Source organism: Hydractinia symbiolongicarpus, chromosome 5 (genome assembly GCF_029227915.1).
Source record: "Hydractinia symbiolongicarpus strain clone_291-10 chromosome 5, HSymV2.1, whole genome shotgun sequence".
NCBI lineage: Eukaryota > Metazoa > Cnidaria > Hydrozoa > Anthoathecata > Hydractiniidae > Hydractinia > Hydractinia symbiolongicarpus.
In genome coordinates, this window is record NC_079879.1 from 4,699,674 (window position 1) to 4,718,634 (window position 18,961).

The following is an 18,961-nucleotide window of genomic DNA, read 5'->3' on the forward strand; positions in this document are numbered from 1 at the left end:
TTCATTTCCCACATACTTTCAACAATACAGTTAAACAAAAATGTGTTCGATACCTGTCGCTGTGAATTTGATCGATCAAGATCTTTCGATCGAATTTCGAAAAGAACGCGCCGTAACTCACGATAAACGTACCGCAGTCTAGATTAAAACCAGACGTCGCTAGTAACAGTGAAATATTTAATTCACAAATTGCAAAATAGTTTGCATAAATTATATTATAATCTTAAAATATGTACATTTTAAAATACATTGCCGTATTTCTTAGGAGTCAATAAAAAATGTAGAATGGCTACGATTCGTAAAACTTTCAAGGAGTAATTGCAAGAACGAGTTTTTGGCAGAAAAATTAAAAAAATAATTTCAGAACATTGCATTACAGAAAATGTATGAATTTAAAATAACAAGTTCTTGTGAAAACATATAGCTTGACTTCACTAAAAAGGGAATTTACGGAAGGCGCGATTAAATAAAGCGAATTGTATCATACAGATTTTAAAAATGCAGCAATTAGAAATATTTCAACAAAATAATCATGCTGAAGTAACCGACCAAAGAAGATTGGCCACTGTAAATGTGGACAAAAAAGTAGAAATTGTAAACAGATGGCTCCATGGAAATTCTTTATATTAAAAATATAAAAAAATAATTTTTCTTAGATTTTTTTACGATACGCGAATAAAAAAAACGCGAAACTGGTTCTCTTTAATATTCGCACAAATTATAATTTATATATTTTATAAACATTTTCAGCCAGTCAACTGTTGACTAATTTTCCACCACTCAGCACTCGTTGTACAGTAAGCGTATGAAGTTTCGTTGCTTTTTCGCGACTTCTCTCCAGCTCTCTCCACCGCAGTTCTTCCAATGTATCCTAACAACAAAATAATTCTTTGTTTATCACAGCGTGGTTTTCAGTTATTATTACACGTTATTAGCAACAGGTATATGTTTAAAATTCAGGACCAGTGACGCAGTTTTTATAGTGAGGGGGTAACAAAATAGCACGTTTGGTTTTTCAAGACCCTCTACAATGGCCTCAAATCGTTTTTGTTTTTTTAATTAAAAAGTAGCATGCAAATTTTAAGTATTTGCAATAACTACAAATTAAGAATTTCTAGCTCAAAATTCATAAATTAAATTAATCTTTCCAGTATAAAAAACACAAATTTATTATCTCCAAACTTCATCTAAAATCCCTTGTTTTTATTTGTTCGGATTACAGTAAATAACTTTTTAAAAAATAATGTACGGAAAGTCTCCAAATAAATTGTAATTTTCAAATAAAAAGATAATTGGATTCGATAAGAATCTGAGGGAGTTTCCAAGGGATTATTAGAGGAATTTATCGTAACTGTCTTGCTTTTACTCTAGCTTTGATACTCCTCTCCAACTAGGATAACACCGAAGATCAAGTGCTGGGAAAATTTTTTCCCCCGTTTCGAATCACTTCGTTTACCTGTTAGTGAAAATTTGATTAGAAAGTGTAGTACATCAATAAAATAAACATCACGTAATACCTTTTGCGTAGATAGTTGTTTTTGTTTGCTAGCCAACTTGGGTGGGCTTGACTGGATGCGGTATTTCTCACGTTCTAAAAAGAACATGAATGTTAAAGGTTTGATGCCAAACAAAATTTTCTAAACTGATGTACATATCAACCAACAACATTTTTTTTTTGATTTCTTCGTCAAAGTTTAATCGTGCACGCAGTGCGCAAATTTTACAAGGTAAGCCCACACGGTTCGCATTGTCTTGTGATTTATGTACTGATTCTTTAACCTGTTTTGACCATAATGAATCTTTCTACTATTGCTGACGAAGAGCCAAAAGGGATAAAAAATAATAATAAAATTAACATTTATGACAAGAAATATAATTCCAACTACCTGCTCGCCTAGCAGAGAGTCTTTCTTGAAGAGCTGTAACCTTGGGGTTTGCTATTTCGCGTTTTGTCGCTGAACGTTTCTCTTCAAATCTAAAAGAGAGATATAAAAAGAATACTTGAACAAAACAAGAGTAGCTAACAAAGTGCACATACCTTATTGCGGCTTCTTTACCCTGTTGTGAACGATGTTTTGCAATAGATTCTAACGTGTCCATCAAATTCTGGTCTTTATCCTGTGATAACAAAATATATGAAAGAATTTTTAAATGTTTACTGTCAATACATGCACTTTAAGGGAAGAAATTTAGTTTGCAAGTAGGATCTCGAGAATTGTAAAAAATTGCGAACGCGTACATTTTTATAAGATTGTAGAATAAAGACCGCGAAGTAGTATCCTCAAATAGTTAAAAGTTAATTTTGCTCAAAATTGCGAACAAGTCAAAAATAAGGTGAAGGGCGTTTATAAATGGTTTAAAATTTCTTCTTCTAAGGCTATCAATTACTGCATGGCTTCTTGCACTTCGTATTAATTCATCATTTTAGAAAAAAAATATGTATGAATACGAACCTGGCAATACGATATGAAGTCAATAATTTATACAACATACCACTTTACTTTGAAGAATTTCTCTCCTTCTTTTATCTTCCTCTTCTTTTTGACCAATCCTCAATAAATGCAATCTTTCTTTTAGCTATAAAAACACACGAAGTAAAACGTCATTTTTCTTGCACACAACATTAAAGAAGTTTAAAAATATTGAATATTGGTTCAGATTAGTAAATTGAGTCTCTAAAACGGTTTGATATTTCCCCACACAACGTTTTACTTAGATAAAAGTGAAGCTGAAAAGTGAACGGCAAAACTCTACATCACTAGTTTGAACCGAACACAAACAAAAGTCAGCATTTTATTGAGACAAATTTTTTAACCAAAAAAAAAAATGGAACGCATATACTATTTTTCTTTGTCTTTATCAAGAACTTAAATTGCCAAAAAAAACCTCCAAGAAGCTTACCTCTGCTAATGACATTTCCCCAAGCAAGCCAGCTCCTGATGTTTCTGTCAAGTCAACAAACTAAAAATTCGAAACCACAATAATAAGAAGAGTCCACAGATAGACATAAATAGATAGGCACAAAATAAGAAAGATGTTACCTTAAACCGTATCCTTGGTACACTTTCTATTGCTCGTATTTTTGCGATCAGGGACACCTTCTCACGCATCTCCATCTCTGCCTGTTAATAACACATAAACAAACGAAAGATTGTGTGGTGTCAAAGGGACAGTAATGAGCAAAATGACACCGCGAACAGGACCTTTAAAAGTAGAAACTCAATCTGCTTAGAATTAGAATTAAAAGTCTAGATTTTTTGTTACAAATTTTCGGATTTTTGCTGCACTGCTGTGAGCGAAGTGCACTAGTTTGTTCATTTTTACTTCAGTTGGACACCCAACACAAAAATGGGCTGTCCAGTTTCTAATCAGGCAAAATCATAACACGTACAATACATTGAGTAAATGTATGAGCGCAAACAAAAAAGATTTTAAGTATTTTTAATGACAACTTTAAAATTTATTTGATTAAGAGAATGTGAAAATTTGGGAAGTTGTAAGACGTGGTCACACACAAATAAACAAACCTCCTCTAAAGCTTTCCTCATAAGTTCTTTACTCTCGTTGTTGACGTCAGCAACTAAAACAACATGTACATACAACTAAACACAACGCCAAAAAAATTTATTAAAAAAATATACTTTTGAAATAGAGAACAAGGTGAGAATATTAAAGAAAATTAAGGACTTAAAGTCGACAAGTATTATAGAATCTCAAATTTGATGTGTAATCCCTAAACTGCTTTGCAAAAAATTAAATGAAGATAGAGAAGGAAAAACAAGAAAAAAAGAGGAAAAGGATAGCTAAATTTAAATGATTCACTGTAAGAACTGAAGTATTGGATGAAGTAGTGAATTATTCACAAACCAATTGAACGTTTGTATTTTTTCAACTTCACTTTTGCTTCTTTTGCATTCTCATGTCCTTCCATAATTTGTTCCACAAGTGTTCTAAAAACAAATAACAGCTACACGATACAATCATTTTCAAATAATAACCCATGGCTTATTTAAACCGCCTAAGCTTGATTTACTACTCACATGAATAACGTTAATGATGCCTGCATGTGAGGACATAAAAAGGCTCTCACCGCATTTCTTTCTCTTTTTCAAATTTTTCTTTTAAATACGCATCCATCATCTCTTTAGTCTAAACGATGAATAGCACAACCATAACAAAGACGAGGCGGGAAAATAAAAAACGAATTCCCTATATATGTACCTCCTGTTTGATATTTTGAACTTTTTGTTTATTTTCTTCAATCAGCATTTGTCTTGCAAGTATGGCTTCTTCATAGCTCAACTTTCCATCTAGCCTCTTTGCTTCAATATTAGCTAACTTTTCTGTTAGATCTTTTTCACGCATTGTTTTCTGCCATGATAAAAATTCAGTTTTGTCTCGCCCACCTGTTGCCAGTTCTGTTAGTTGTCTTAGTTCTTCTTCTTCCTTTTTTTGAATCAAAAGTCCTTCACGCATGATGGCAGCAGCATTCAAACGAATAGGTGTGTTATCTTCCTGCAAACAAAATATCATCCTTAGATATGTAGCAGCAAGGCTTGAAATCGCGAAAGGGTTTGTCCTTGACGACAAGTATTTAGGAAGAGCTCTTAGGCTTTAAGCAAAGCAGTTTTGTTAATAGAACTGATTCGTTCGTTTTCTTATGATTGTTCGAAAACTGCATGTTTTCTTCTATTTTCCAGTATTAAAATTGCAGGTTTGTTTTAAGAAAAATTCGTTACCTTGTGTGCTGGTAAAACTCTTAGTTTTGACATATTGAACTTCAATCTGGAAGATAAAAATATCGCTTTGTGAAAGGTTGGCTGAGATTTTCTTTGGAGGCCAGTTAGTTATGACAGAAGATTGCAACTTCCCACAGACGATTGGAAATATGGACAGTACAACGATTGTGACATCCAAAAAATGGGTTTCACAAAGACGAAGAAAAAAATTCAGCTACTACAGAATAAATAACAGTATGATTGGAACTAACTTTTCATCTTCTACTTGCATGTATTTTTTCATTCTATCTTTAGTTTTTTCCGACTTTTCAGCATTTGCACATTCAAACTGGTTCATAGAAGCCTCGATGAGTTGTTTCTACGAAGAGAACGGAATTTTATTCTGCAGAATGAAAATATTTACAAAATAAAGTACGGGGATAAAAAAGAATAATCAAAGGTAGAACATGTAATAGAGAGAAAACAATTACATATAAAAACAAATGACCACGTGAAGCACTAATAGAACTTACTTCTGCTTTTATTTTGTTCTTCTTCTTTACAGTTTTCAGTACTAATTTTTCTCTTGGTTGTCGATAAGTGCTTTCAGGGACCTAAACATGTTCGTTACATCAAATACTAAGAATGACTTAGCAACAGGAAAGGCAAATCATTAGAAATTTTACTTAATTTGAATTATTTAAAAATGCAGAAATCAGAAACCAGCATTCAATACCATAACGAAAATTATTGTAATTTTAAATCCAATATTATTTCTCTGATTGTCGATACTTTTATGTTTAGAATGTTAAACAACAAGGGGAAAAATTGACCCTTCTTTAAACAAATTGTAATTTGGGAAAAAATAGTTGCAATAAAATGAATAACTGTTTCTATAACAAGTAATTCTAGATATTACAGAATTGAGTCTCTTTTACAAGAAGAATTCATAGAAACACTTATACCCTCTTCTGATACCGAAAAAAAAAATGTAGCATCTTTTGCTTTTACTTACACCAGGGAGTTTAATGCATGTGGACTTTTTTTTTTGTTATGTTCAAAAAGAAACAAAAATTGACTCTTTTTATTCAAAAATTGCCCCTTAAATTGCATCAATTATATTTCTCAGAGATTTACTTGACCTGGTTAATAAGTTTTAAAACGCAAAACCATTTTGATTTTGCGTTCTGCAATGTACGTACAGCTGGCATATCGCAGAACACCTGTTTGCATTGAGAAAGTGTCTTAATTGATTTTTATCCGTCGCAAGTTTACTTTAAAATGTAAGTCAAACTTCAATAGTCTTACCTATGGTTTCTCATGAAAATAATATAATATTAAAATGTGAATCACTACTGAATTAGATTCATTTTCTTATATTTTACTATTTTATTATAATGATTAACGACTTATATTAGTACGTCTTTTTATGATTTTTTGCTTATACTTACAGGTTGATGTTTCTGCAACGTTGGTATCTAAAAAAAACAAGTCTTATATCAGCATCCAGCATTTATTTTTAAACATATCTTTACACTGCTTTTCTTAACAAAAAAATCCTTGATTCTGAAACACCATTTAGAAAACATATAGCGTAAATACTTGATGAAAGCCCCTCCTTTCAATAAAATCCCTCTCCCCTCCCTTTCAATAAGCACCCACTCTCAAAAGTCATGTCTAGCAAATAATCCATGGGGGGTTTAATACAGTATTCAAGGTAAACAAATTTATATCTACCTTCTCAGGAATTGGAACGCTTCTTGGTTTCACTTTGGTCAGTTTGAATGGTTTTACAGCTAAATACAAAAATAAGTTTTAAGGCGAATAAATTTTTAAATTTGAACCCATTGACTTTCCTCAGCCTTAAATTCTTAATTAATCTCTTCAATGTGATCAATTTTTAATATTTATGTCAATAAGTTATTTGAGGCACAAAGTTACGTTTTTATTGAATTTTTGTTTTCTTAGCTTTTTGTGCTTCTCAAAACGAGTTCTAAATAACATTAATCGTTTACTGCAGTTGCTAGTTATAAATTTTGCAATGCACAAATAATAACTGTAAAACTGAATGACCTGTTGGTGAGCGAATATCTCTTTGGTGTTGTATATTTTTTACTTTATCTGTCAGCGTCTTCAAAACTTCTTGCAGTTCAGGTAACCATCTAAAAATAAAGTCCTCACAAAATGAGTTTGTTGTGAGCCGTGGCAAAAGAAGTTCTGTTTGCATTATTGATATAAATTTGGATATTTCTCAGATAGGCATCAGAAAAGGTTTATATTCCTAGCTGTTATTAAATATTCTTTACCTATATAATATTCATTTATAATATCTTTACTAGAAGAGGATAGGAAAAGGATAGAGGGAATATTTTATTTTTGGCATAACTTTCAAAAAAATAGGGCAATAGCTTTAAACTTCGTGAAAAATCTGTCCACAGACAAGTTCTTAGATTCTGACTTCAAAGGAATTAAATCTTAACACAGAGGCTTAGCCACAGGTTTTCAGGTTGAACATTTATGGTCCCTTTAGGAATTTACGTATTAATTCACTAAAGATGGCCAATTTACTGAGCAGGTCTCACCTCTGTCCAGCAGGTGTTTTATCTTGCAATTTGATTTTGTTTTTTGTTTTTACCAAAACCGTAGTACTATCAGTAATACCAAATGAATGGTATTACTGGTGGTACTACGATTTATTATTTATAATGGTATTACGATTTACAAATTGTGTAAATCAATCATATCGGCTAATATAATGTGATCTGATGTAATGCATCATTTTATAGAAAGGATCATCAAAATGTTTTATAAGAAGTTTTTAATAGTTGCAACTCTGCAACTCTGCATGTCAATAATAAGTAATGTGATAAAAAGTCTTCCTTATTTTCTATAAAATGATTCTCCACAAATAAGTTAAGTAATCAGAAATTTTGTTATTATGCGAGCTTTTGATTAGTCAGTTGGTTGAGGCACTTAGAAGAAGGGAGAAGATAACTGGGTAAAAAATCTGACTGGGTCCTACCTTGTTTCCCTAATATCAGTCTAGCTAGGTCAAACTGTACATATTCTTAGAATTATTTTCAATTTCCGAAAAATGCTTCTGGTTAATGGATTTCTTGTCCACCACTAATTTTTGCTGTCATTCTTTTTGTTTAAATATTAGCTTAGTGTTGTAGTATCATAAAACACAAAACACTGTCACAAACATTTGTTTTCCATTGAATAATATAAATTCTATCATGTCATGAATATGCAAGTTCATTCTGGGGTACTTTTCCTCAGCTACAGCTGTCATGGACAGGCTACATAAGAAATCATTTTTGGGTATTTATTACTTAAGAAAATATTCAGAAAATCAAAATTTTAAAAAATTATCCAATCAGATCACATCAAAAATAAACTTGGTTGTTTGTTACAATATTTATATTTCCAATATTTATTTTTCAAATTGCTAAAAAGAACATGAAAAAATGACATAATTTTGCAACCCTTTAATGCACACCACCATCAAAGAAAAAATCATACCACAGATAGAAAACATATTACAACAACATTTCCACATCAATGTTTACGTTGTACAGAATTTAGACATCATTATCAAGAACCAAAACCCAAGAATTTTGTTTGCATATGTGTGTTGCTCTTAATTAAACTTCACAAGCAGAAAAAAAAAATAAATGTTTTTCTTGAAGGATAACGTTTGAATACAAAATGCTTTTAGAGATATCACAAATCTTCCCTGAAAGAATTGATAAGTCAAAAACGTTTGTTGCTACATCTTTGAAAGCATACCTGGAGATGGCACAAAAATTTTTTTAATGAACTCACCTAATTAGAGGAGACAGCATATTTATTTGAACGTAACTATGATCATAAGCTTTACACCACTACAAACAGATAAGAAAAGTTCAACATTTATAATCCTAATTAGTACATAATCACAATTTAAAAGCACTTTTTCCTTTATGAAAAAACCTACTAGTATATACAAGCATAAAAAACTGTAATTCATTGTTGCTTTCCACAACCTATGTAAAATTAACATAATGATTTTGCTCATCTGATATCAAGTATCTTTAAATAAACTTTGAATGTTGGTTCATTACTTTTCACCTTAGGTAATAATCTTGGCACAGGTAACCGAACTGACTTCTACACCAACCTTGGTGATTTTATATATACAGCCTTATAATAAAATCACCCACCTCAGCAAAAATCCATGTTTTCAATCTTGTCTCGTCAAGAAAAAATGATAAAAACTGAAAAATATATAAAAATACATATTAACAATAGGCTTGTTAGTGCTTGTTAGCTAAAAGATTGCCCATACATGTGTCATATTTGTCTTTTACAATATTTTAGACAACTAAGCAATTTTTTTTTATCAGACTCTTATTTGGATCTGAAAGCTTTTGGTTTTTAAATAACTTTAAAAAATGTCTGATTATGGTCAAAATAATTTTACATTTTACATAGTTTGTTCTATTAAATTCTTGTACACATGTTGATCTTCTTAAGAAAATTCTATCCAAAAGGTAAAGTGTAACCACCTTGACATAATATATTCATATATTAGCCTACCATATAATGGTGTCAAACTGAAATAAAGTTTGGCTACTGAGCATCTCTTAAAACGCATTTTTTCAGAAAAAGTTTATACACATTCGGAAATTCACTTAAATCATTTAAATTGAATATTTTCTGATATGGTTGTTTTTGGTTGTTAATTCTCATAAATTTTGAGTTGAAGATGATAAAGATATACCTTTAAGTATACTAACCTTGTGCATTTTGTTTAAATTCTGCGACAATACAAACTTTCTATAGTGAGCCACTCCTAGTTCATCCAAACGGAACAATGACAGGTAGACAAGCACTGAAAAAATTCATAAATTTCATCAATCAGTGAAACTTAGGTGAAATTGATTATCAGGAAATTGCCTATTTACCTCTGTATAAATTTTTATCACTCATCAAACAGGTTTTTCTGGTTGTCTCACTTCGAAAAAATCCACTTACAACAACCTGAATAAATCAAGAAATCTCAGTTTAAAAATCAATACAAATCTATTTCAAGTGTGACATTAAAAAATGAAAATATCTTTCATCTTCCACCCAATATTAAATTTAAATTCCAGGTCATTCAAGGACATTTTTAGAATAAAAAAGTTTAAGGATAAAATAAAATAAATGTACTCCTAGGGTTACACAGGACCAAGTTAGTCTCACTAAGTTTTTTACTTATATTTCTCTATGAATATCTTTCCCAAAGGAGAAAAAGTTATCACATTTGGAAACAAAGTACATTTTAAGGCACTAAGAAAGTTAGGTTGACAAGCACTATTTCTGAGCTGATGAAACAGAACAACCCTAGGCCACCCTGTTTGCCATCTCACAATCCTTTTCAGATGTCTAGACATCTTGGAAATAAATAACAGTAAAAGTTTTTAAGGGACCAATTTAATAAGTTAAATGGTCAAACCAATGGCTAACATTTAGTAACTTATTTAAGAAACATTATATCAACTAAAGCTTTTTTCACTGATGCCAGGAACAAGGATTCGATAACTAAACAATGTATTGATAAAAAGAAATATAAAATTAGAAACAGGGTGTAAACAAAAAAGAAACATAATACGAGATTCATTGTCTTACCTGCTTATACAGTATGGATACAGATGCAGTTTACTCAATTTAAAAGTAGCTACTAAATCTTTGCACTTTTTTTAACAGAATTTTTCAGCACTTGTTTAGCGTATACCATTTTATTTTTAAAGAGAATTCGAAAGAATTTGTTCTATTTATTGACACATTGTACAGTTAAAAATCACTGCTGCTGACTTCAGCAAAAATGAGTTTGAGTGCAATGGTTTGCTTTACTTTAGATTGAAAAACTTTCTAGCTGCACCATTATTCCAAGGTTCAGATGGAAGATGAAAAAAATACCCAACATGTGGCTTACAGTAAGAATTTCAGAAATTTGCTTTGAAATTGGTCTGCAAAATAAATAAAAAGTAAAAAAATCTTTCCTACATTAATAGCCATTTCAAATCGTATACAGCCAGAGAAAACTTCTTGTATAAATGTACAATCATCTGGATGTGTTTCCTACAATAAAAAACTTCAACATAGAGATAAGCTCATAAAAACTGATCCCAATGGCTTCCTATTCTTATTACCTTAGAAATAGAAGCTATCACTTGAAAACAATTGCAGAAGTATGACATTGGTATCATAATAAAAAATACACTTAGAACAATTTATAAAACTTGTGTGTTGTAGCATTGTCACGTTAATTTAAATGCTATTATCATTACTAAAAAAGAGCAATTTAAAACTTTAGGACATGTAATAAATCCGGGGCATTGCAACCATCAGAAAAACAATTATAATAATTTACCTCTTTTTTAATAGGCTATGAAGGAAAATTCTCTCAAAATAATAATGGAAAGGGAAAACTATAATTGTGTGGGTGACATTTATCTCCATACGGAGGACGCAAAATTTTTAAAATAAAATCTAATCACTTCTCCACAGATTTTTCATGATTTTTAAAAAAATTCATGACCATCGTCCAAAAATATTTTTTCAAGTTATAAATTGTATAATTCTTATTTGCAATGGTGAGGCAAGTCATAGAAACAGATGACAGAAATTAAATAAAATGAAAACGTTAGTATATATATATACTATCATAAAATAAGCCTACTTAAGCATTTAGATAGATAGTAAGATAGATGTGCATAATGTTACATGGCTAGCCTCACAAATATCGAGGGACAGTGGCGGATTTAGGGTATTTCAAGCTAGTCGGGTGGACGTACTTAATTTTCGTCAAAAGCCTTGTTGTTTCAATTTCAAAAAAGTGTTTCACTTAAGCACAAAATTTTCCAGGGTGGCTTTCATAATATGCTCCGGGTTGAAATTCTATAGAATTTCTACACATAATACACACAACATATACACACATATTCATTAATGATGTGGCGCAATATGTAAAAAACTGCTTAATTATCCTGTAACTTACTTCGCATATTGTTTTATTAGGGGGCACAAAATTCAGTTATTTGCTTTAATTCACTGTAAAAATTGTAGCGTATACCACCTAATTCAATCTCGCTGTACTTTGACTTACTTGTTGTATCAGGGGGTGAAAAATATAAATAATGGTAACATGTGACCGTAAAAAGCATAAACCAACCCCCAAGTAAGTCAAATAAGGCGAGAATATTCATTAAGGGGTATAGTGGCTTGTGAAATGCCATTATAAACCGTTAAAAACAAAAAAATGATGCTTTACTTCGTCGCACAATAGTTTTTTGCAACAAAAATAAAATAAGAAACAACATATTTACTTTTGAAGATTTGTTATCAAGGTCATAAAACAGCAAAGAAATAAGAACTTGACAAAAATTGTACAACTACCCCCTGATAAGGTTATTGCAACTGACTTGTGAAGAGATTTCCATGCTGAATTGAATATGAAACTTTGAAGGCGTAGCTAGCATGTGTGGTGTTTGTACAACGTTTTTTGTCAGCTGGAGAAAGAAAACGCATGATGTTTTTTTATTAAAGCTTTGCTTTTAGTTAAGTTGGATAAAGAAAGTTGTTGTGCTTGGCAATACAAATTTTTGAATTAAAAGCAGATGGAAGGTGGAATAAGCTGCTCTTTTTAAATCAACGATTTTGGCTTAAAAGAGTGGTTTACTTTACAAGACCTCGAAAAATACTATTTTCTGGTGAACTTTGTTTATCGATGGATGGTGTTTAGGAAGAAGTAGATTTTGTAATGTTTTAATGTGTTTTTAGCTAGTTAGAATGCAGATAAATTGTGCAGAAAAACTTTCGCACTATTTTTGAACTAGTAAGATAAAAAATCACTAAGCTAAAAACTTTTTGTTAGTTATATAAAAACGGAAAATGGCTTATTCACATAAAAAATGTAATTTATATTTTATAAAATATAATTTTATGTTGTCTCGTATAAATTTTATTCCTTTTTTTTTCTCACACAGGGTTTCATAAAACGGTACTCTTATTCGGCTGGTCACCAAAAATCCATTGAAATATGCTCTCCAGCGTAGAGAGGAAGCTATGCGGTACACAAAAATTTGTAGTTCTTAAAAAAATGCCTCCTGGATAGAGGGTTAATACTGGAGATTTTTTTCAAAGCGTGCAGAAATTTTGACCTCAATATAGTGTGCAAACCGGTCACTATGAAACATGTCATTTTAAGTAAAATAGCTTTAAATCTCAGTATGAAACTGGCTAATATATAGACCTGTCCCTGCTTGGTTTTCCTCATATTGGCTTTAATGTATTTTTAAAATGGGATTTTATGCGCTAAGTTAAAAACATCCTTAAACCCTTTGCATTTTTTTAACACCCATTTCTTTGCGAGTTGTAAAAAAATGGACTAACTTGTTTAAATTCCTGTATCCGCCCCTGAGGAATATACCCTGTTCATTGTTTCGAGGAGGCGCCATGGCTTAGATGGAGAGTCCTAGAGTATTAAATGCTCATTTTTAGCTACACAGACCCAATTAGGGGCCGCACTCTACTAAACAACTCCCAGCAACATCCAACGGCCCACACAGTGTGCCATCTCCCCAATTTCTCTTACATGGCTTGGGTTAACCACAAGTAAAAGGGAACACATCACAGTAGGAGTCTGTTACAACTCACCTTCCAGAAGTCAAATTAATTAGGAAGCCCTGCTAAACCTCATTTGGCAATACAAATGCCTGTCCTGCCCGTCCTTGTTTAATCTTATTGCCCGGGCATTTAGAACACTACATGAAATTGCATTTTGGAAATGCTTTGGACGAGTTCGGGAAAATGCGGGCGGTTTTGGAGGACAACCACCGGTTTAAGTAGAAAATACGCCTAAACTTGCCCTTATATACAGTACTGGAAGAAGGTTGTTTAACATATCGAGCGCGCAACGTGCGCGGACTCCCTCGATACGCGATGTACTGCGTTTATAATAATAAGAAACAATCAAAATAAATTGTCACAATCTATCAAGAATCTAGTATCGTGACAAAATCTGTCTTGATGTGTCGAGATGGTAGGTGATAATAAGAATAAGGAGAAAGTTTTTTTAATGAGAATAAGGAGAAAGTTTTTTTAATGAGAATAGAGAGAAAGATTTTTTTTATTTCAAACACATCTGTGCTTTATCTTTTTTTATTTTAAATAGGTGTATATCATAAGAAAATTTTTAACTTTCACCAGGTGCAAGGTTGGAGCAATACACCTTTTATAATTATTTTCAGGAGTGGTCCACAAAGGCAGTTCTGGAATCTTTAAATCTCCCACTAGCGCTGCAGAAACCTTTTTGAAATTCTTGCCCAACTGGACGACAGCCTTATATGTAGGGATCAAACCCTCAACCACTTGGACATGAGTCGAACGCTCTATTTATCCACATTAAACAAATTAACTTGTCAATTTATGTCTGTGTTTTTTCAATTTTCAAGAAAAACAGAGATTATGACATGGTATTTGTATTGCTCATTACTTTAGCTGATATTTGTAATTGATTATGTTTAGAGAATTTATGATTTATTCTCTTTTTTACATTTTTTGTTCTTTTTATTCCTCTCCTATAAACACTGCATTTTTTCATAGTTATGCCCACACCTGTCTTCATTTTTTTGAAAATTCGAAACGGTGTGGTACAAAGTTGAACTTCTGGGAGTCTTCAAACTGACCCAAGTTGTGGCTGTCTCTAAAAAGTCCTAATAGTTAGGCCTGTCCCTTTTTGGTTCAATTTTTGAAAGCACAAGTGTCCTTTGTCAATAGTTGACCTGTCCTCATCTTTGACAGTCTTTTAACAGTATAGGAATTGTTTGCCAATAGTCAGGCCTCTCCTATTTTTAAGACAAAAAATTTTTAAAATTGTAAGAGTCATTTGTGTACAGTTGGGTTTGTCCTATCCGGTGACACACTTTTTAAAAGACCGACTTATTTTTGTTGAGTCTTCAGGATGGGAACATAACATATTTTTGATGGTGGCATAAGATTGGGCAGAACAAACCCACTCCATGCCATGTGTGTGCATTATTTTCGATGCAAAATCAAATATAAGCCACGTCTCAACTCATCTATAAAAACCGGAGAAATTACATGACAATTTCTTGTCCACTACCTGCATGTGTTTGAGCCCCTGCCTAAAAAAAGACATTCCTCATCAGTTTTTTCCTAGACATAATCTGTGATGCAATTTCCCTTGACCCAATGTGTATATTAACACTGGTTTCTCAAGCGAACTAGCAATAAACAGAGTAATACTTTGACTTACCTGTTGTGATACTAAAAAGTCATGCATAAATTCTTGTAATCCTTGAACATTTGGATCAAACTCGTTAAGGGCAGACACCACAATGTGGATCAGCTCTTTGTGTTTCATTTTTGTTTCTTAATAAATATAAAAACATTTAGCTAAATTTACATAAGGAAAGACAATGTTCATAACACAAAGAAATATAAAATGTAACTATGGCTATAGCTACATGGTAAAATAAAAATAAAAGGTAAAAGATATTTTTAAAGCAGAATCGAATCAATGAGCAGCCATTTTTGAAATGAGCAACTTTGCCTTGAATTATTTTGTATAAAATCAACAACATACTTACAAATTGTTTGAACAATCAAGACTGGTACCATGGCAACACATATGCTTTTTATATGTAATCTGCAGAACAAGGAGAATATCGCGTAGATGTGTACACGAAAACATAATGCTGATGACTTTGTCTAAACGAGGATTCCGACAGTTCATGAGAGTGCTGCTGGTTAAACAAAATTTCCTTTGTTGCTCTCAGCTTTGTAGGAACTGGTTTTTCTTATATTTGTATAACTACTGCGTTACATAGCTATAGTCCGTTATAACCTCATAACTGGTTAAACAACATATACTATTCCTTTGTTTATCTAAATCTTACCTCTCACTTTTTTAAACAACTTAAAAAGGTTAGCTCTCTAGCTAGCAAGCTACCTCCCACCCCAAAAGAACTTTTTCTCATATCGTAGATAATTTTTAACTGGTACAGAATTATTAATTATTTTAAACAAATTATTAATATAACTTAGAAATTATGCATTCTGTATGCTGCAAAATTTATAATGTGCTACACCTTTTAGCAGTTATACAGGCAAGACCTTTCTCGCTAGAATGATCTAGTTCAACAGGTGCAAGAAAATGTAATCAAATAACATATATATACCAAATTCTAAAACAACAAGATTACTCAGCACAACCACAGCACAGCTGTTTTCAACCTGGACAAAAATGGACTGCAAAAAACAAACAACATATATACCCCATCATCATCGTCATTCTCGGCTTAACGTCCGTTTTCCATGCTAGTATGGGTTGGACAGGGTATATTAATGACCCTCTTCCAATCTGATCTAGACTGTGTTAGATCTAAACTCAACTTCCTCTGTATCAAGTCTGTCCTTATAACCTCCTGCCAAGTCTTTCTCGGTCTGCCTCTGGGCTTTGCCCCAGGAACTATCAAGTCTCTACACTTTCTTACCCAATTATCCCCCTCCATTCTTTCCAAGTGCCAATTCAATCTGTTTATCTGGATAACATCTTTAATTCTACGGATACTTAGCCTGCTTCTTAGCTCATCTGAAATCTTTCTGTCTCTCAGACTGGCGTTACACATCCACCTAACCATTCTCATATCATTCCTTTCTAAACAGTCAAGATCTTCCTGCTTCACTGGCCATGTCTCACTACCGTACAACATAACACTTCTTACACAGGCCGTATACAACCTACCTTTTAACTCAATTGACAAGACTCTGCTAGTCAACAAAGGAAGTAATTCTCTGATCTTTTTCCAAGCAGAACATATTCTGCAAGTATAACACTTCATCCATCACCCCCTTCACTGCCCAACATATCACCTAAGTAACAGAAGTTCTCAATTATCTCTAACGAGCCACTGTTGTACATCATTGAAGCTTGAAATACTTCATTCTCTATACAGTACAGTCTGAATGTGATCTACCGCATACATGCTAATATCACACCTTTGCGTGGAGGACAACAGTCGTTTGTCTTTTGTTATAATTAAACCCCTTAAGGGTTTTGCAAGTTTATATTTGTGTGTTAAAAAACAATGCGCTTACGAAGAAATTATATTTCTTGTAATAGCGATATGCATTGTGTAAATGTATTGTTAAGCTATTCCCTTAAGTATTAGCGTGAAGTAATTAAATAATAAAAATCTTTTGCGAAGTTTTATAATACATTGCGCGAGAATGAATTGTTGATTTATTTACTTAAAAAGATTCCAGCAGGTTTAATTTAAGAAACATACGAGAGGCATTGTTGTTCACAACTTTTAAATGCCACTTTTTGTTTATAAACTTTTAAAATGTGATCTTAAAAAACATTTCTATCGCCGCTTTTCATTTTTAAACTTTTGAAATGTGATTTAAAAAAACATTATTATCTCCGCTTTTCGTTTATAAACTTTTAAAATGCGATATAAAAGAGCATTTGTATCGCTGCTTTTTGTTCTTAAACTTTTAAAACGTAATCTTAAAAAACATTTCTATTGCCGCTTTTCGTTTTTAAACTTTTAAAATGCGATCTAAAAGAGCATTTCTATCCCTGCTTTTCGTTTATAAACTTTTAAAATGCGATGTAAAAAAACGCTTAATTACGGCAATAAAAAAATTATACTATGTATAACCCGCATTGGTGTTAAGAAAAAATTCAGCGATTTTTACGTACCCTGTGCGTGTGGTTCCGTTTTTGTTTGTTTTTAGTTAAGTATCATTTTATTTCATGCTGGAGACAAGTGGGGGACGTTTAAACTCTCTCAGTCTTAAGGATATGGTAACCCCCTGAGGCACATACTCAGCATATTTAAAATATCTCCTCTGCTCGCTATATCAACCCCAACAAATATTTAAATTCTGAAAGCCAAATAAATTATCTCTAGAGTGATGATAAAACATTTCCATAAAAAAAATCCAAAAAGGAGAAAAAAATTATATACAAAAATTCACCCTTCCAGTTCATTTTGTTGAACACTCCCCTCAGTAAAATTTTTGTTCGTTGAAAAAAATATGATTGCAAGGCTCTTATTTAGCTCTAAAAAACCTTGCTTTTTTACTCAAAACAACATGTGGTTCCAAAAATACAGCATATTTTGTGTTACAATAGCTGTTTTATGACTGATTTATCTATTTTTAAGCATGGTAGATCAATAACTCGATATTTACTCATTTTCTGCATTAGAAAAAGCAAAGTTTTGTAGCCAAATATATAATTGTCGCAACAAACTTGTTTTCGTACAATTTCTACAAGATGGAGGGGAGTGTTCGACAAAAATATGTACCGTTGCGACAGAAAATTTTATTTCGAGAAAAAGCAAATCAAAGACCTTTGCTTTTACCTGCAAGAATCACGGTTACACCCACTTAAACGTTATGATTAATAACTCATGAATATTTTATTTAAAATTAAAGGTAAAGTGTTTTCGTAGAACTATGGGTCTAGTTATTGTTGAACAGACAACAGGATAACATAACATAACAGGATAAAAACGAAAAAAATAAAGAAATAACTTATAAAGGTGTAGATGATATAATATATTTGTATAGATTATTAAAGTGTGAATGTTTCCTATGTTATATGTTGAGATACAATTTTTTATTCGTTCTGCAAAACTCTCTTTAATTATTATACAGATTTAATATATTTGAGGAATTTTAAACTTTGAGCACACTATTAAAAATTCTAAAAGATAAAAAGGATTTTTTCTCATTTTATCCCTCTTAACAATAAATATTTTTGATTCTTTTTTTAAAAATATCAGGAAAATACGCCAAAGAATTAAAATTAAAACAAATAATTTTTTTAAAAAAAATGTCTCTGAAGGGGGTTACCGTATCCTTTACTTCCTTGTCTTCGATTGCCGAAATAATAATTGAAATTTATTTGAGCAAGTCGATCTTCTGCTGATGCCAACAGTACTGAATCAGACAATGCTGTTTTCTTTTTATTTGTAGCTATTTTGAAAGAAAACTTTTAAGTTGTGAAAAAGGGTTCATGTTATCAGTAAAGAGTACAAAATCTTTTAAAAATGTTAATTTATTTATTTCCTGGCTACACGAAACAGGATTTTTTAAACGTCCCTGATCAACTGATCTGTTCATCTTAACATTAACGCATTCATCAAATATATTTTTAAATAATTAAATATTTAATA

General features: G+C 31.8%; 1 protein-coding gene across 1 annotated transcript; it reads right to left on the reverse strand.

The window, feature by feature from the left end:
* Positions 1-124: 124 nt before the first annotated feature.
* Positions 125-15,370, reverse strand: LOC130644287 (cilia- and flagella-associated protein 99-like). Its single transcript, XM_057449825.1, has 23 exons — positions 15,025-15,370; positions 10,752-10,826; positions 9,668-9,743; positions 9,500-9,594; positions 8,924-8,977; positions 8,547-8,605; positions 6,792-6,880; positions 6,456-6,514; positions 6,170-6,196; positions 5,252-5,332; positions 4,991-5,097; positions 4,740-4,785; positions 4,222-4,515; positions 4,091-4,149; positions 3,868-3,950; positions 3,528-3,580; positions 3,042-3,122; positions 2,902-2,961; positions 2,494-2,577; positions 2,039-2,118; positions 1,887-1,975; positions 1,518-1,591; positions 125-871 (listed from the first exon to the last, which is right to left on the reverse strand). The coding sequence occupies exons 1-23, from the start codon at positions 15,130-15,132 to the stop codon at positions 755-757; spliced, it is 1,950 nt and encodes a 649-aa protein (XP_057305808.1). The 5' UTR covers positions 15,133-15,370; the 3' UTR covers positions 125-754.
* Positions 15,371-18,961: the final 3,591 nt, after the last annotated feature.

Bases quoted from the DNA above. Each gene is read 5' to 3' on its own strand.
- LOC130644287 (XM_057449825.1), bottom strand. From the start codon at position 15,132: ATGAAACACAAAGAGCTGATCCACATTGTGGTGTCTGCCCTTAACGAG. The intron at 9,744-10,751 runs GTAGGAAAGATT...TGATTTATTCAG, and splicing joins GATTTGAAATGGCTATTAAT to GTTGTTGTAAGTGGATTTTT. The intron at 5,098-5,251 runs GTAAGTTCTATT...TTCTCTTCGTAG, and splicing joins AGAACAAAATAAAAGCAGAA to AAACAACTCATCGAGGCTTC.